The sequence below is a fragment of the Pteronotus mesoamericanus genome, unplaced genomic scaffold (assembly GCF_021234165.1).
Source record: "Pteronotus mesoamericanus isolate MK-2021 breed Mesoamerican mustached bat unplaced genomic scaffold, CSHL_Meso_final scaffold_651, whole genome shotgun sequence".
NCBI lineage: Eukaryota > Metazoa > Chordata > Mammalia > Chiroptera > Mormoopidae > Pteronotus > Pteronotus mesoamericanus.
This window is the reverse complement of record NW_026555325.1, coordinates 24,645,294-24,665,882: the sequence shown is the minus strand read 5'-3', so window position 1 is coordinate 24,665,882 and position 20,589 is coordinate 24,645,294. Positions and strand designations below refer to the sequence as shown.

The following is a 20,589-nucleotide window of genomic DNA, read 5'->3' as shown; positions in this document are numbered from 1 at the left end:
ATAATTTCACCCATAAATATTTTACTATGAACCCCCCAAATGTAATAACTATTTTTTTAAAAAAATATGACCATAATACTATCATCATACCTAAGAACAATAATTATCCACAATGCCTGTGGTAGCTTATATCTAAGGTGGCCACAGTTGATTTCTTCTCTTTTCCAAGTATACCATTCCAAGAGATAAAGACTCTTCTTCCACTTTACTGAATCTGGGCTGGCCTGTGACTGCTTTGGCAAATAAAATATGGCAAAAGTGATGCTGTGTTAGTTCTAGAGCTTGACTTTAAGAGAGTGTTTCTACTTCTCTCTTGAGAATACTGAGCATCTACATAAGACATCTTACTAACCTACCAAAGACACCATATGGAGAAGTTCCATGTGTTCTTTGCATATATATACACACATATATACACATGTACATACACATATATACATGTGTATATATGTATGTGTTTGTGTGTGTGTGTAGAGAGAGAAGAGAGAGAATATGGAACTTTTTCCCAGTTCTCCTGGAAAATCTTAAAATTTCCTGTATCTTGGTGAAAACGGAGAAAAAGGGAGAGAGAGAAACGCAGTCACTTTAATAGTGTGAGTGAGCCCAACCTTCCAATTACCCCCATGAAATTCCTAGGCATGTGAATGAAGCTTTTCTGCATCCTCCACACAAGCTTGGACACAAATCAAGTATCACCAAGTGACCCCTGTTGACACTGTGGAGCAGAAGAATGACCCAGCCAAGCCCTGCTTAAATTTCTGGTCCATCAAATCATAAATAATAAAATTACAATTGTTTTAAGCCATTATGTTTTGGCTTAGTTTGTTACAATTAATAGATAACTAAAACAATTACTTAATATTACCAATGTCCAGTCAGTGCTCAACTTTCTCCAATTGGTTCGTAAGTGTTTTGGTTTAATAAAATTACCTCACATAAATATTTCCCATTTATCAGCTACTTTTACAGAAATTATCTTATGTGGTACATTAGTTCTATATAGATAACAGATTTGGGCAAAGATTACTGCCCCCATCACTCATGTGAAAAATACTGAAACCCAGAGAAATTAAATGAATTACTATCAAAACTGTACCCAAAGTTCAAACCCAGTTCTTCAAGTTTAAAGTCTGAGGCTCTTTCCTTAATCCAGAGTTGGTTGAATCTTCAGTATTTATATTGCCATGGTTGGCTCTAATAAGACTCATTATTGGAACTGTAAATAAACTAATGTTTCCCTACTCCTCATCCTTATGCCCTGAGAGGCATTTATTTTTCAAATGCTTTCCTCCTTTCCTTCTCTGCCAGCTAGTCTCCTGCACAGGATTTGCTGACCTCTCTTGCATTTTTCTTTCTTAGCACCTAAGATCCAATTGATCTCTAAACCCCTAGTCCACCCCTCTTTGCTTTCTCCTCTATTCCATTGCCAGATACATTTATCTAAAACTATAATTGGCCCCTTGACTTCTCTGTCTAGTAATCTAGAACAGTTCTCAAACTAATATTCATGGAAAGGAATGTTCTCAAAGGGCCATTTTCTGAGATTCTCCCAGAAAATCTTAAAAATTCTTATATCTTGGTGAAAAGTTAGAACAAAGAATAATCTGAATCAATAAGATAACCATTTAATATCAGAATGCTGCTATCTGACCTGACTTCCTGTTTTTGGATTTAAAATGAGATTTCATGATGCTAAAGCAAGCTATCTGAATAAAAGTTTTTGAAGTCATTTGGCTGGTAAAATTCATGAAAGAATTGAATAATTATAAAAAATGGCATAGCCGTGCAGAAATCAAAAGAATTTGTACCATAACTTTTAGTGCCACCCAAATTACTAAAATGTATATTCAAAACATGCTTGTACATCCCAAATTTCAATGGTTTGGTATCAATAGATGTATTGGAATATAACAAATGGACTAACTTTCTGAACGTAGTTCCAGAAATAATTTGATTAGATAATTATTTAATGTGGAATTTAATAATGCTCCAAAGCAAAATTGAACTTCATGTAAATAAAAACTTCAGCATTAACTAATACTATATAAATTGGCTTTAAACACATAGCAGGAAAAAAATTTGAATTAAGAATTAGATTATATTATCTTAAAATAGTAATACATTTTTTGAAGTTTGTAATACTATTATATTTTTATAACATACTTTTACAAAGAGACATTGAGAGTTAGAATGGAGAAAAATATTTTACTTATTCAATCAAACCACATAAACAAAATTCAATCAGATATGTCAAATATTAAATTACTAATGAGAGTTTTGCAAATATTTTTAAAATTTGTTTGTATATATTTGTCATTGTATCTGTTGTCTAGGACTGCCATAACAAAATACCACAATTCTGAGCGCTGGGAGAAAATCAAGGTTCCTTTTAGAGGCTCTGAGGAAGAAGCTATTCCATGCTTCTCTTCTAGATTCTGGTGGCTGCCACCAATCCTCAGTGCTCCTTGCTTAACAGCTTTATCTACCTCCATTGTCACTTGGCACTCTCTCTGTAAGTCCTTGTGTTTCTGCACCCAAATTGCCCTCTTTGTGTAAGGACACCAAATTATTTCACCAAAGACGCCTTCCATCCACTGTGACTTCGTTTTTACTTGATTACATCGACTAAGATTCAATTTGCAAATAAGGTCACATTCACAGGTACTAGAGATTAGGACTTCAACATATCTTTCAGGGGCTCACAATTCAATCCACAATAGTTATATTAAGAGGCATAAGCATAAGAAGTTTTACCTAGTTTTATTTTTGTACATGTTTACCTAATATTATAAATTAAAATAGTATAAATCATCTTTGCGGTTCTGCAATAAATATCTTAGCCTTAAAAGGAGTTTATACTTTATTCAAGTGTGAGAAACCCTCACCTAAAGGAGAAAACCTGAGATGCCTGTCCTGTCACCTTGGGTCCTCCCCAGCCTCTCTCTGTCCCTGTTCACTGCCCTCCTCCACCACTGTTTTCCTTGCATTTCATCCATTGACATTATGTAGCAGCTTAGAATTCCTCAACACACAACACATTATTTCATGTCTACCTATCTTTGTCCATTTTGTTACCTCTACATATAATATTCTCTCCTTTCCAATTTTTGCCTATGTGCAGTATAAAGAGTTCTGTCCACAGTTTTTACTTCTCAGGGGAAGCTCCAAGGTGCTCTATGCAGTCTAACTTCTACTTCTGCTAAAACAGGAATTAGATTGCCCCATGGGGGAGGCTGGTATCAGAAGCACGTCACTGAAGCAGGAAGCAAGCTCAGACAAATATTCTTTTCTTTAGAATAACTTTTTTTTTTGTTCTTTTTGAATAACTACTCTTTTTTATGAGAAATTTGTGAATTTAACAATTTGGGATGATCTCAGCAGCTCAAAAATTTTAGTCATGTCTTGCCAGAGTACACTGTGTGCAAAGAGGACTCTAATGACAGAAGGAACTGGAAATATAGAATGGGTCCATATTTTAGATGACTTTGAGAGCCAAAATAAGGTTTTGGGTTTTACTTTCTACATCCTGAGTGTCCCTGATTTTTGAGAAAGAGACTTACATAATGACACCAAAAGAGATGATCAATTCTTTCCAGACAAAAATATCATGCACTAGTTTTCTGAACTAAGCACGATGGGATCGGAGTTCTACCAGTCTGTACTTACCAAGTGATAGATTATTTTAACATTGCGCATTCCTATTTGGATTTTGGAAGCCAGATATTGCTGGAAGTATAGCTATAGTTATAGATCTTGGATTCTGAGGATTGTTAGTGTTTCATAAACAGTGAAATCAGTTTATTTTCCCGACTTTTCTTTTAGTTATAAATAATTCCTGTAATTCTCATAATAGCTTACATTAAAGCCCTGTTTCCTCCATATACTGGGAGTTACAAATTTACCCTGAATGAAGAAAACAATGGTTAGGTTCTTTATCATTTTTTTCAAAGCTGATTAAATCACTTTAGCTATTATCTAAAAAGAACTTTATCTATTTTAAGTGAACTCTTATGGTTATATTTAAAAGTCATGCTATACTTCAAATTCTCAAGTTCTTTTTTGAAATAGGAATGATAACTTGTTATATATGGGGGGAATGTGTAAAGTATAACAATAAAAATACAATTGAAAGTTGGAATTTGCCTGAGATAGCTTATTATTGTAATTAAGTTAAAATCTAAATAGATAGAATTACCAAAAACACAGAAATCACTCTGACTAATTAATGGGGTTTCCTGAGAGCCATGCTGCAAATCTGATAATATTTTATCTGCGTTTAGAAGAATCTAGTCTAAGAAAATTTATTTAGCAAAATTAACTCTGAAGTAGAGCTATTTAACATATGTAGAGTATTCATAATATAGAATTATAACCTCCACTCCATTAAAAAATGCCTCTTTGTGCCATCTATAGAATGATTAAAATTTTAATGCTTTAAAACCCATGTATTAAAGGCTACTTACATTTATTGGGTAGCCAGATAACTTACTTGTTTTGACATTTGTTCTTGAAACTTGGTTTAAAATCAAAACTCATGAACTTTTCTACTAGGTGTGGGCACAGATCAAATTTAACTCACACTTTTTTTTTTCAGATAGACTAAGGCTCTAAAATATGGGCTATTTTAGTCTACTCAGTGCCTTATTAAGTAGAATAAATATTAAGAGTTTAACTACTCTTTGATACTTAGGAATCCTGCACATTTCCAGTTCACTATTCTGAACATCTCCTTGCACCATTCCCTTTTTACAATTCTCTAAATGTGAGGGAGGAGTTCAAGTGAAAGAACATCTGTCCCAGAATATAAACGTGGTCATGGATCCAAGTAGACTGCTTCTATTCATTACAGCCAGTCTTGAAAACTGAATTACTTATGTGTCAAACAGTTCATGATTTTCTAAAAACAGCTATGCATTTTTATTTCTGACTAGTAATATGTTCCAAAGGAACTAATAACCATTACTTGGCATCTCAATGACAATATTTACTATTTTTAAGTGAAAATCATATTTATCGAAAACACCCATAGGGTTTTCTGAAGTCAAATACACTAGGAGGGCTTATCTGGGTTGCTTCCAATGCATTCATTTCCTATAAGTATTTCACAATTTATGAATTCAACTACATGAATCTTTTCTAATGGATTTTGCTGTATAATTACCTTAATATTTATATAGATTTGTAGATTAAATAAAGACATTTTTATATATGCTGTCAGCTTTTCTTTTCTGTTTTCAGGTTCTTTCTTTAGGAGCTGACGTCCTGCCAGAATATAAACTGCAGACGCCACGCATCAACAAGTTTACGATATTGCACTACAGTCCTTTCAAGGCCGTCTGGGACTGGCTTATTCTTCTCTTGGTCATATACACTGCTATCTTCACTCCCTACTCTGCAGCCTTCCTCCTCAATGACAGAGAAGAACAGAAAAGACGAGAATGTGGCTATTCTTGTAGCCCTTTGAATGTGGTAGACTTGATTGTGGATATTATGTTTATCATAGATATTCTAATAAACTTCAGAACAACATACGTAAATCAGAATGAGGAAGTGGTAAGTGATCCCGCCAAAATAGCAATACACTACTTCAAAGGCTGGTTCCTGATTGACATGGTTGCAGCAATTCCTTTTGACTTGCTGATTTTTGGATCTGGTTCTGATGAGGTAAGAGCTGCTTAAGAATCTTATTTTCTGAAAGATTGCAATTATGAAAGTACACCTATTTTAACTGCAAAAAAAAGGTTGCTTTACAGATTTTCCATATCTCAAGATGAAATTAATTTTCAAATAAAAATGCTGTAAAATGAAATGGAACCATTTTCTCATTGCAAATAATTCAATATTTCTTAATTTTTGCTAAGAGATAGTAAAGTTTATTTATCACTTAACCAAAAATTAAAGTTTAAAAGTTTTTCATAGCACATAGCATATTCTCAAGATGTAGAATCACTATATATTAATTCATGGGTGTAAACCTGTCAAAGAATAATATGTTTTTTCACTCAAAATTGTGGTTCAGGGTAGCAGGGACTTACTTGTTTCATATTCAAATTATGTGGAAGAGGCATCTTCTGAAATGTCTTGCTCAAAACCTTTCTCTTTAATAATATATAGGTTGGAAAGTACTTCTTATATTCCCAATATCTTATAAAGCTTGAAACTTTAAGGAAATCTGGCAAGTGTACATATAATGCATTTTCTGGATACAGAGTTCATAACTTTAATCAGATTTTCAAAGGCTTCTTTGATCCAAAAAAGCTTAGGTTCTCCTTAAGTTCCCTTCATTTAATTGGCACTAATTTTTATTGCAAATGAGTTTCCTAAGTTATATAATGGAAAGATTCACAGAAATTTGTGAAAGTTAGTTCTCAGGGAGTAGGCTAAGAGAGATAACCTCACGCTGTGGAATTTTAAAAATTCAGTGTAAAATTCAGAGTATCAAATATCAAGAATACTCTCTGCAGATGGTGGCTTCCTGACCAATTAATGCTTCAGGACAGGAGAATCCTCCTCCACTAAGGCAAACCCATAGGTTTAGAAGTAAACTCTGTCCTACAGAACAAGCCCATCCAACTTTGGGTCATTTAGGAGCAGAGCAATCAAGCAATATGTTCTTCCTGGATTTTGCAAACCTTAGACAAAGTCTCAAGCCTGAGTCACATCATCTGTAACGAAGAAATTATTTTTCTCTCCTAATTTTTTAAAATTTGAGACTCTACTGAGATAATACATGTTATACTCTTAGCAAAATACTAAAAAAAAAAATCAGCTGCTGTTAAACTAGCTGAATTTTTAATGTTAGACACTCCTAACTTTTAAACTAAGAGGCAAGAAAGTGAAATACTTCTTTACCTGTATTTATTGTTATGAGTTTCTCACAATGGGTGATCCCATGTTATGACACCAAATAAATTTGTATAGATGAAAACGGAGTAAAATATTAAAACATAAACCCCAACAGCAAATTAAATTTCAGTTTAGTAAAATCAGCAAATAGAAGTTTTAGGGGGAGTTAATTTACTGGTGATATTTAATCAATAACGACAAACCACTGAGTATTTGGATATGCTGATTACAACCATTAAGGTAGAATTTCTGGATTGCAGTATTTGTTTAGTTTAACTTCAGTCATTATATCACTTGAAAATAATAAAATTCACTTAAAATATGTAATTCAGAAAATTGCTGTTTCAGACAAACCTGCTAGTGGCTGAAACAAGAGAAAATTACATTATTCACACAGGATGAAAAATGGTGTCCAATCACCTTCCTCATGTGGCATTAAGGAAAAGGGACAGTTTGCATCAGAGAAAATAGAGCCAGTTCTCTGCTTCTGCGTGATTCCACAGACTTCCCCGTGTTCCTGGAGCTGCCCCTACTCTTTGAGGATGTGATAGGGTATGGGAAGGGTTCTGCCTTTGCGGTTAAGCCGGCCTGACATCGATTCTCCGCTATGCCACACACTTGGTGTACATTGGCAAGATATTTAACTCATTTATGACCTTACTTCTTTTCTGTAAAATGGTAATTTTAAAACATAAAAGAGCAAAATATGAAGAGATTACTACAATACCAAGTACATAGTAATTACTTGTTTGCCAGAGGTTCCTTCTCTTCTCTCCAGTATCTCTTCACATTAAAGTCCCTGTTTCTTAATGAAGTTTCCCTTTAAAACTTTACATGATACCACATTAATCCATAAACACCTTAACTACTCAGTTATTCAACTAATACGTAATATGCTGCTTAACAATGGGGACATATTCTGAGAAACGCTTGTTATGCTACTTTGTCGTGTGAGCGTCATCAAGTGCACTTATAAAAAGCTAGATGATGCAGCTGCTTCACACCAAGGCTGCATGGCACAGCCTATTGATCCTAGCCTACACGCCTGTACAGCACGTTACTGGACAAAACAACATTAAATTAAGTTAAGCACAAAGGAAAAATGATGTACTCAAGAGACACAGCAAACATGAGAGGCCTGAGGCTGTTGCCAGGGTAACAGGCATACTGTTTTACGGCAAACTACTTATAAATAAATATTAAAGTATACTCTAAAATAATAATAAAAAGTATCATATAGTAAATACACAAACCAATAGCATAGACATTTATTATCAACTATTATATACTGTCTGTAATTGGTTGCGCTATAATTTTATACAACTAGCAGCGCAGTAAGTTTGTTTATACCAAAATCACCACAAGCACGTGAGTAATGCATTGGGTTATGACCTTACCACGGTTATGCATTCCTAGGTGTTAGGAATTTTTGGTTCCATTGTAATATTATGGGACCATGATTGTATGTGTGTTCTTTGTTGACCAAATATTGGTATGCAATCAATGTATGATGACTGAATTTATTGACTGTCTGATATCTTACAAAAGTTATTAGATTACCTAGTGGCAGCTAGAAATCCTAAAGAAATGGGATATAGAAAGGGATTATTTTGAGGACAGTTATTGGGTTGCAAATCACAGGAGTGTGGGATACCTGGCAAGGAGAAGTATGTTGGCACCAAGGAGAGCAAGTGGAGGTGAGGCTGGCAGGGGCACTCAGGAGTCAGATGTTAGTTCTGAAGGGTTAACCACAAGACCATTGTTGGATGGATCGCTTTGTACATTTTTCAGGAGTGACAATGAAGATACTTTTACATACAAACTATATTTTATATGTGTATATGTAAATGTACAAACATACATATACATATATGTGTATATCTATAATCAGGCTTTTCAGTACATAATCATATTTCAGAGTAAAAGTTTTCCAAAAGTGTATGTCATGTAATGTGAATATTAAAGATAGTCAGCATCCATTTTTGTTTCTGGAAAAAAAAATGCTTCCAGAGAAAAGAGATCTTATATTTAAATATACCAACTTGGGAACTTTCATCATATGAATATGTAAAAAAACAATTTTGGGACTTTTGACCCAAAATTAAATGACCAATTCTAAAATCATTAAGCTAGAGGTCACTCTGATGACAGATCATCCAGTCCCATGTTCTTTAAATGGAGTTTCAGGGAGGTGCCTGAGAGAGTCAAAGATTCACAAACTTTGCCGGCAAGACAGACTGATAAGACTCAGAGCCCTCCACCTCCACTATAAAGAGTAGCTTTATTTTATCTGCTCTACCAGGTAAAGTTTCATGTAAATTTTCTACAAATTTTAACAAGAATTGATTTCATTCATTTTGCCATTTTCAGAAAGAGTCATGATATCCCAGTCCGCACACACATGCATTCGTTCGATAAGCATCTGTTGAGAAGCTCCTATGTACCAGACTGCGAGGGGCTGGGTTTACAGAAGAAAGTAACACAAGGCCCCACTACCTGGGAGCTGGCCGCCTAGAATGGGAGGGCAGCAGATGAACAGAATAAGTCCTATCTGATAGATGCTTTAATAGTGTCAAATACCAGAGGACATGGGAGCATGGAAAGGGGAGTTCCTGATTGCCAGCGGAGGTTTTCCAGGTAGAAATGGTAGGATGGTCACGCTAGCTGGAGGGGAAGCCCATTAGAATTAGAGGCGTGGAGCTATAATGTATTGGTCCCCAGCCTAATATAATAAATATTTTATGATACCCCTTTTATTATTGTCAAACAAAAGTCATACATAGTATAAAACTTTAACACACAATTTCACAAATATAAAAATTATTTCCACCCTTAATATAAAAGAGAAATAAAAAAGATCATAATAAAACATCTAGTTAATATATAAATGCTTCAGGCATGTCTATATTAAATGATATAATGAAGTCACCAGATGCTTATACCTAGTTATAATGAAGTCCATATTTAAGCAATAACTTCAATATTAAACTAAATATTTTCATTGTATTTGCATTTTAACATAAGGGTTGAACATATATGAGTATGCTTACATATGTATATATGTGCATATATACAGGTAGATATATATATTCACATATATGCATTTTAATATTTAAACACACCTAGACACACTGTGACTGTGGTAACTACAAATGTAGACTGATACAGCCATGCTGTATACTACACATTACAAAATTGTCACAAGACCTGTCATTGAAGATGTGATCTTCTGAAACGTTGAACAACTCTTAGTGAAAATCCCAACTAAACAAGTTAATCATCTCTCAATTTCCCTGGCAGCTAAAATCCTGGAAAAAAATTAATGAATATTAAAATATGTAAAACTGAATTTACTCTTATATGTAAAACCCAGCTTCCAGGCTCAGTAACTATAAATTTATTTTTAGCCTATACAAATGACTGCAGGACATTGAAAAGTTATATAAAATACAACAATTTTTGTTGTTGTCATTGTAGACTGCTTTAGGCATTTTAGGACTTCTTGCTTTAGGCATTATCAGACTTCTACCTACCTCGCTCCACTACGAAGTAAAGGAAAATTCATCAAACCACATGCAGAGCATTTCAAAGAAAACACTAATGAGAATGGCCCCTTCTTACAAGCCTTGGCATGTGAGAAGGTCAGAAAGAAGGTCAGTGGCAGCCAGGCTGAGCCAGAGTGAGAGGTGGAATGCTGTTGTGAGAGCACCGATACAAGTCACATGCAGTCTTGGCATCTCGTGTTTACTTTGGCTGCAATGGAACCTTTAGCGTAGGAATGGATATTTGGAAAGACCTCATGGCTGATATCTGCAGACAATTTAGTCAGGGTATAAACAAGAGGACCACTTCAGAGGTTTTGCTATGATGTAGGAGGGACAAACAACAATGGCTTGGACTCCATGGCAGCAGTACAGGTGAACAGGAGTTGATACATTTGAAACACATTAGAGGAGAGTTTGTGGATGGATTAAACATTGTTGGAGATTAGGAGAAAAAGCAGAATTAATGATTGATCAGAGGTTTTGTCGTTTCTTTCTTCTTGTTTGAAACTTTTGGGGGTGGGTCAGGGAGGAGACTTAAGCAACTTTTATAGATTGTCACGCGTTTATCTGAATGGGAAATATCTTGGGAGAAGGATGTACATTATAGGGGAGAAATTCTACCCAGGCCATGTTAAGTTTGGAATGCTCGTTAGTCACCCCAGTAGCAATGACAGGTAGGTAAGTGGGGCACACATGAACAGCTAGAAAGATAAGTCAGTATAAGAAGGAGATTTATTAAGTTATAAATTAGATATAATTATGACAAAGATTTGTTTGGATCAGAGCTTCCACTGTACCAGTTTCTATGTGAATCTTATAAAAGTTTGGAGATTCATTCTTGGTAGGTCAGAAGTAAAGCCTTGAAACCTGCATTTTTTAAAGTTTCAGGAATAATCCTGCTGCCAGATACATGAGACCCAGTGGCCTCTTTGGGACATAGGGGAGTCCAGGAGAGAGCTTGTGTGCTCACAACATTTTTACAAAATAAATACATAAATAAGCAAGTTAAAGTGATTTTCAATAAAATGTAAGAACAGTCGTGATTTCTTAATTGCTTAATTTTAACTGAATTATTAAAATGTTTCTATGCATCACACCATTGTGAATGACCTTAGAAAAAATAATTTTGCCTATGTCAATTAAGCATTAATGTCTTCTTTCCAATTTCCCTAAATTGTAAGCTACTCTTACATTTAGTTTTATTTACATTCAACTCAGAAGAAAAACTGTTCAAATTTAAGATTTGTATTATTTTATTTATAAAACATGTTAGCTTTGCCAAGGATAACTAGGCATATACAATTTTACTAAAATGAATGTATGAGTAGAATTGCTCATTTTTTTCCAAAATAGTCTTATTAATTTTTTAGTTTAAGTAAACACAAATTACCTACTCATAACAAGAGAATATCCTATAATGTTAAGAAGGCACGCTATAGAAAATAAATACTGGCAATGACTGGGCCTTCCTCTGTTGTTGATGGCTTCCTAAAGTTAGTGTCATCCAGAGAGACCAAGGAAAAAGTTCTTTATTTCTTAATTATTGTATCATCAAACACCGTGCCATCCATAGCAAATCACTTCCTTATTATTGATGCAAAGGAATAATATTATTGGATTATTCTCCAGAAATTCAACTTTTCATTATCTGCCTCAAGTTTTCCCATATTTTGCTTATCTGTGGCAAATCTTACTTTCAGAAATACTAACAGAACCTCAAGCATGTTTAGTTAAGTGCTTCATTAACCTCCTCCCCCCCCCTGAAAATTATTATTCTTTTGATTAATTACTTACCTTGTTGACCTCTCTCTTTTCACACTTAACAGTATTCTTTGTGAATTGTGAATGCAGGCAAGACCTTTGAAACCTAAGTAAATAGAGCATTTTCCGAGGGAAAGTTATGATAAGAAAGAGGAGTTTGTGCTCACATTGATGTTTGCTTCATTAGTGTGATAGATAAAGGGATTCAATGAAAAACTTGGCAGGTATCTGAATAGGAACGCTGATCATCTCATCAGTATTCTCTCTGAACCTGACCTCTGCAATTGTTGCCATTAGTTTGTTGGAAGAGAATTTCTAAGACATTAGACATACTCACCACACTCAAAGTTAAATAACAAAGCACATTTTGAAGATCTGATTGCAAATATGTGTCTACACATAAACTTACTGTGTCTCTCTTTAGCTACTTCTTGGAAATTAAGGCAGAAGTCTCCCTTGGCTTGTATTTGGGACTATGAGCCATACCTCCAAATATCTGTGGCATGACAAGTGAGGGACATAGGACTCCCAATGAAATAACTTTGAACTAAGAAAATATAAGAATAGTCCATCAACAATTTTTATTTTGCATTGTTTATCATCTAGTCCTCATTTATAGGTGATTTATTGACTACAAATTGCTAGAGGCCGCATATAGTACAATTTTGGTTACATATTTCTCAGAACAAGTCAAATTCTCATTTAAAAAATATAACATCCATGATTACTTATTTACTGTCACATTTACATAGTACTATTTAGAGTCATTTGATGACCAGTTCTCTATGTTACTCCAACTAAAGAAAGAGAAAGTGAGTTCAAATGACAGAAAAATAGAATGTTAATTATAAAACAGATTTTTTAAAAAGGGTCTCAACAAAATAGGTTGTTCAATATTGGAGTGAGTTTCCCAGGGAGGTTGTAAGATCATCTTCTGTTTAAAAGCCACAGTTAATGAAGGAATTTGTGAGGTTTGGTGTGAATAAAGAAAGGTTAAGTTAGGTGACCCCCTCAATGTTTTTTACACACTCAAAATGTGGCTCTTTAATTGTAACAGTGAATGCTGTCCTTAGAAATATTGAAATACTGTGACTGAAGCTGAACAACCGGCTAGAAACTAGCTACAAAATTATTAAATTTTATCACTAAGTAACTCATTAAAAGATATTTACAAGTACCAGAGCTTAAAGGTAATTGAAATAAAATATAAAACAAATCATAAGCATATAGTTATTAAATTTATTACTCACTGTTTCCATTTCCCTTCTTGTACCCAAATATTTCTTGATAAACAAGACAAAAAAATGGATGAAGTATAAAGTTTTGGTGACAAGTCACTTCATCAACTCTGTAGATAAAATAAAAGATCACATACTTATATTTCCTCATTTATATAAGAAAATTCTACCCACTTACCATAAGCAAAGGTTTTAGAGGGTAAAGCTTTGAAGTAAAGTATTTTTAGTATCAGCCTTGAAAATGCTTACTAAAAAGAAAGTAGAATTATTTTTCCAAATTAGTTTGAAAAATTCTTGAGCATAAGATGCTCAAGATGTACTGATGAGGCTTTCTCAGTTTCACTGCTGCCACATTTATTCTTGAGTAGAGAAGTGTTTAATACTGATAAGAAATCACCTGTTCTATCTTCAGGCCTTGAAAATGAATTCCACTTACATTAAGAGAGAATATTGTCTGATCTATTGTAAAATGTCTGCTGAAAACAAATGACATAATCTTCTTGAGTCTGGGTCTAGAACCTAACATACTCATAAGCACATAATTATTTAGAGTATACATTTTAAAAATAAAAGTTAGTTAAAGTCACACTTAATAAAGATAACTAAATTCTACATTAATATAATAAAGGTTCTGGGACTATAATAAACTATGGATGTGGATATATTTTTTAAAAATTGAAATTGTGTTATATTTATCAGCCACCCAGAAATTTAAATAAGTGAATTTTCAGGAGAAGAGTCTACATTTAAAAAAGAATCTAAAAAAGTGAATGAAAAATAAGTCTTAAATAGTTTTGTTTTTGTTTGTTTGTTTGTTTGTTTTTTACTATGGCATTTAGGCAAAAAGAGTTTGAAATATTCAATCATAGTAAAGGAGCTGAGTTCTGAGACTGCACAGAGACTTAACTTGTTAGAGTTCATTAGGTCCCCTTTGTTATATTTCATGGGCAGGGTTAGAAAACAAAGTGCATTGCTTCAATCCACTGCAAAATGGCTCACTACATTCTGCATCTTATTTATTACCATGATGTCTTTGTATTTTATACTAATACTTACCTTTAGTGAGCTTTAATGCTTTTTGAATCTCTACCAAAGGTAAGAATAAACAGACAATATTTTTCTAATACCAGTGGAAAGCTCAAGAAATAACATCTAAAAGAAAGTGTATCTATACCACTTTTGAAATTATTGTAATTGGTTTAAAGATAGTTTTATTTCTATTTTTAAAAGTTGAAAAAACCCACAAAGATAGGCTTCCATAATATGTCTGGATAGTACATGAATTTACATATAGTATGAGATAACCACACATTCTGAAAACACTTCACTCAGCCAAATTCTAATGTCAACACAATTATATTCTAAGATAGCTGTTGATTCTATTTTTCACTTGCAGATAATACAAAGATAGTCCATTGTGCTAAACAATGGGAACTGATACTCTCCAACAAATCAGCAAGAAGAGATTGATCATTCATTAAACTTTTCTCTCTGAGATTTTGGTGCAATCACTTCTTTCTCTTGTGCTACCTGGGACAAAGCACCTTTAATCTTTAAATAGATATTTAAACAAGAAGAAAAAGAAAGGAGTTATTACAATCCTGTGGTATCTACATGATGTGCTGTACACAGCTATAGTTAAGAAAGAAGGCCCAGGTGTGTTAATGCATCTTGGTAACAAGAGAAATAAGGCCAAGTCATTTGTTACATTGTCAAACAAACAGGCAGCTACGCGTGGGTACATGGCTTTGACTCTTGAAGTCAATTTTCACCTATACTTATGAAATTGGGTTGAGACTTAATTATGTACCATAGTTCTTAAGCTTTTTTGTCCAGAAAATGTATCTCTTGTGTGTTATTATGGAAGATATATTTATTTATCTGCTTAGAAACCTTACTGCCATCTAGATTTTATCTCATTTTAATATAATTCTAGAAGACATATCAGAGGTTTCTTTGGGAATAGGGCAAAAAAGGAGGTGGGTGACATGCCAGCAGTTTTTATTCCTTTTTTCTTTGTAACATCATTTTTACTCTACCACCTTTGTAGCCAGCAGAGTTGTTAGTACTTATTATCACAATATGATATAAAAACAGCTCACTTCTTTTGAAGGATCTCACTTCATTAACCAAATACTTAGAGAATTTTCATTAGTTTTCACTTATTTTGGGGTTCAGAGAGAAATTTTGCTCCAAGGACAAGAAGTTTTAAATAATAATCCTCAGATATTTCTAATTTCTCGATACAAAGAAATAGATAATTGGGCTAAGATAAAAAAATAAGCATGGAAACTAAAGCTATGAAGTATAAAAATAATGACACATCGAACCAGGGTGATTCCTATTATCAAAATCCAAGCAGTCAGTTCATCTGGATGAAGCTCTTGTCTAAAATTCCTGTCATTTCCTGTGGACGCTGCAAGACCAATATTGATAAACCCCCATTTGGGATCCAGATATCTAAGCTATACATTTTGAAAGTGTGTAAGGTCTATAAACCCATTTACAATATAAAGTTCCTGCTTACCAGTAGGGGGGAAAAATGTGTGGGCTTTTCAAATAAAAACATGAGGAGCTTCCATTTGTTGGATATTATCTACAACCCTATAAGGCATGAATTATAATTGCCATTTACATTGAAAATTGATCCTTAGAGATTATATAAGTAACTTGACTTAGGTGCCACACTGGTATAAAAACAGAATTCAAATATAAGTTTGCTTGTTCTACAGAGCTAGCAAATAACTGCTAATCTAAAATACTGATAATACAAATAGTAGAAAGTTGACTTTTCTCCCAGGGAAGTACATGATACTAACTTAAACTCTCCATTTATTCAAATTTAAAAGAAATATACTTTTAAATTTGTGAAGGACAAAAAAAATGTTTCCTTTATTGCAGCCTGAAAAGTCAGAACCCAGCATTAACACAGACTCACCTCTCCACATATTCCAAAATGAGCTAAGTCTGGAGTCCAGTTGTGATAAGCACATCTCAATTATACCAGCTCCTCTCACCTCATGAGGGTTTCAATACTTAACTGAATTAAAGAACTCAATGGAAACTGAGGAATCTCTCCTTCCCTTGGGACTGCTGTGACCCACGGGGAGAAGATGTTACACTTATTATTGTATTTTATAAAAATGTTTTTCTTGATATTTAGTGCCCTTTTTTCAAGTCAGTACAAATACATATAGGGTGATTGTTATGTCATGAACTATTTCTTTAATTAAAATCTGTTCTTAACTCAGTTGGATGCACTTTACTAAATAAACACCAACAATGAACAGATAAAATGACTCAATAATTGATTGGTAAACACCATGTAGCTATGGAATAATTATATGCCCTGTGAAATATGTAGTACTTATAGCTGACATTATTTAGGAAACCTAAGAAATGAACTTGTAATTTGTGCTTATCAGATTTGAAGTCCAAACAACCAGTTAAGTATCCTGTTATTATATAGAAGTGTCCTATCATTAGATACCTGATCAATAATAATCATGTAGTTACATATATCACAACACAAAGCAAAATACATAATATCATTGGGAGAGCAAAAAACAATTTATCAATTTAACACATTTAAGAAAGGAAAATGCATTTAAATAAAGTGTCTAATTCGTGCTCATGATCATCCAATAAGTTTTCTAGTTATCTACCTGACTGGCTCCTTCTCATTACCCAGAACCTTCTCAATTGTAAGGCCAGGTCCGCAGCAAGACCGTCCTTTCTAAACTGGACCCCATTCCAACCCATTCCCTGAAACGTCTTCTATCATATCACTCTGTTTTATTCTCATCATGGCACTTCTCATCTCTGAAATGATCTTATTATTTGTTTATCTTAAAAATATTTTAAAATATTTATCTTCTCAATAGATAGTGAACTTGTTTCTCTGTATTAGAGAAGACACTTTGTCTACCAAATAACTGTCTCTATTAGAAAAGTGAGCATGTATATTTGTTCAACACTCTAATTCCAGTGTGTGTCACTTGCTAGGCACACTAGCAACAGACTGGAATGTTTGTCGACGAATGAATGATGTACCCATGATGTGCAAGGCACTTAGAGCATAAAACAAGAGAGACAAACTCTTTGTCTTATGCATATTCATGCCAAGAGACTGAGTTAATGTAATGCACATTTTCAGAGTATTTCCCAAAGCGGGTAAAATTTTTAAAATACTTAATTCAAATATACAGCTATCCTCAATGCTACCATATTGTCTTAACCAGTTTCTGCTTACTTAGTTTCACAGGAACATACGCTGAGTTGTTTGCCAACTGTTTCTAACCATGCATATTTACTTTCACAGACAACAACATTAATTGGTCTTTTGAAGACAGCTCGACTCCTTCGTCTTGTGCGAGTGGCTCGGAAACTTGATCGGTATTCAGAATATGGCGCTGCTGTTCTAATGCTCCTAATGTGCATATTTGCCCTGATTGCTCACTGGCTGGCTTGCATTTGGTATGCGATTGGGAATGTAGAAAGGCCCTACCTGACTGACAAAATCGGATGGTTGGACTCCTTAGGACAGCAAATTGGAAAACGTTACAATGACAGTGACTCAAGTTCTGGGCCATCCATTAAAGACAAATACGTCACAGCACTTTATTTTACCTTCAGCAGTTTAACCAGTGTAGGATTCGGGAATGTGTCACCTAACACCAATTCGGAAAAAATCTTTTCAATTTGTGTCATGTTGATTGGCTGTAAGTAGATTTCTCTTTTATATATTAGGATAAAATAGTATCACAAAATCGATATCTCTAGAACATTTAGAGTGAGGCAAAAGAAAATTTATAGAAAATTGTAGAAATAATGGGATTAAATATTTGGGTACCGTGATCTATCAAATCTAATTCTCTCAACGAAGGGGAGACACCAAAGGTTTTTAGGACCTCAGGAAAGCATGAGCATCAAACTGGAGTGGCATCGGTTTTGGGATTCAGGAACTGGGACTTGCAGTTCACCTTTACTACTGTAAAAAATGGTCCGTAATTTATTACCAGTGGTTATTTTTCTATTTCCAGCCGAGGTCAGATTAGAATAGGAAAGATTAGCTTACATTATATTGCTAGATGTACTAGATAGAAATATATACATATACATATATGTCACCATCACTAATCATAATGTAAGTTAATCTTTTAAGTATATATATATATATACATGATTTACATAATCATATATATACACATATATCTACCACTGTAATAGACTATAAATTCCTTTCCCTGTGACACTATGTCAAGGCTTAAGTGATTGACATTTACCTTGTAATTGGGTAATGTCATGAGCATTATTTATAAGGAGAGTCTTTGGCATATGGGAAAAAAAAATCTGTATTAAACTAAATTTTTTAATGTTTATATATAGATACATATTTTTAAATCACATTAGTGAACCATTAAGGATAACCTTGCTGATAACAACCTGCGATTGGCAAAAGCATGATAGACTTATAAAGCTTAAAAATAACATCATCCTGAGATTATGTATAAATTTTTAAAATAGATCCAGAGAGTTGACTTTTAAATGTTAACATATTGACTATTGAAATGTGCTTAAATAAGCTTTATTTATGACACTTAAACAGATTCACTAGTGTATTGTCCACTTAAAATTTACTTCTAATATTTATGTCTTGGTGTTTTTATTTTAGTGGCATTTGAATAGGCAAAATTATTCTGTTTCAATAAGTCTTAAGATATTCTTCAAATTGAGGCTTGGCCTTGGATATAAGCACAGAAGTGCCATTGCACCCAGCAGGAAATGGAAATGGGGCCTACGGGAAAAAATAGAAACATTCATTCCAGAGAGACTGAATCTTCAGAGCAAATAGTCCCAACCAGTCTGTGACTACAACTGCTAGTAAATACTCCTACTGGTTATGAGCTTTAGTTGCATAGGTGGCAAATAAAGAAACGGGAAAAAAAAAGGTTTTTTCAAAATTATTTAAACACCTATGTAGAAAATGTATATAAACTTTAAAAAACACTCACACACACCTTGAAATTTAAAACTTAAAAAAAAGAATTTTTAAAATGCCCAGAAGTTTAACTTGTTCACCACTTAGAAATCCTTACTGCTGTGAGAATTAAGTGAAGAACATAGTAGCATTTATCATGTGAATTATTTTTAAGTTAAAGAAAACTCAGCACTTTACTTGCTCTACACTTAATCTCTAATTCCTAAATCAGGAGATTATTGGCAGTTTTCATGCCTTTCTTTTTTTATTCTTTTCTTTACTTTTTTTTAATGTGACACTAAGCTATTTCTATGGATTCTTTAGGAATGTGTCTCCTACAGATGTATTTCTTATTCCATTACCATTCTTTCCAGTTCTCTTATATTAAGAAAAGAATTCTAGTTCATTGGGTAGAATAAAAGACATCCATTTTCTACATTGCATCCTTTATTTGAATAACAAACTTGGTTTTACAAACCATAGTCAAAATGAGATTATATAAAGCTTAATGTCACACAAGAAAAATTCCTGAAGAATGCTCCCATGACCTATTAAGCCATTAGTAAAGAAAATGGTAAAATTAAGACTTAAAACTTAACAATAATAAAAATGTCACTGATATTTGCTTAGATATTTGATGTATATAGTTGTAGCTGTATGTAATATTTCCATTTAGATCCTATTGTATTGGCAAATTATTTGGTTTTCTTTGGATTATATTTCTACAGTAAGCACATAGTCCTCAGATCTATGAGTGACCTGATTTAAAGCTAAAGATAAAATACAATATCCAACTATATAATGTAAAATACTGCATATGTACTAATCCTAATTATAATCTATATAGTTCAGTTTATATCAGGTTGAGCTTCTCATTCTCTCTGAGCTTCATTGAATATAATCTTTGTAAAAGAAAAATTTGAAGTCAAGTTGTAGAAAATAAAACAATCAACTATCCTTGTTACAGAGATATAATTCAAACAAACTAAAAATTAAACATTAGGAGCTATTATCTAACTAAATGCAAACAATTAAAATATATAGATACACTTTTTAAAGCTTGTATTTGCAAAAACAGCTGCCAGTTTTACTTATGAATGTGTACAGAGAACAATGATTAGAAAGTGCACACAATTCAAAATGAAAATAAAGGAAAATTTAAGCAGCCATTGAAAAGTGTAAATAGAAGCTATGTTCACATATTTATGCCTAGGTATTC

The 20,589-nt window shown here is 33.4% G+C and overlaps 1 protein-coding gene across 1 annotated transcript in view; it reads left to right on the top strand.

The window, feature by feature from the left end:
* KCNH7 (potassium voltage-gated channel subfamily H member 7) overlaps positions 1-20,589 on the top strand; it is a 467,687-nt gene that overhangs the window by 382,869 nt on the left and 64,229 nt on the right. Inside the window, exons 7-8 of the mRNA XM_054562728.1 lie at positions 5,239-5,664; positions 17,712-18,111. Of these exons, the coding sequence (XP_054418703.1) occupies positions 5,239-5,664; positions 17,712-18,111 (826 nt within the window). The remainder of the gene's footprint in view (positions 1-5,238; positions 5,665-17,711; positions 18,112-20,589) is intronic.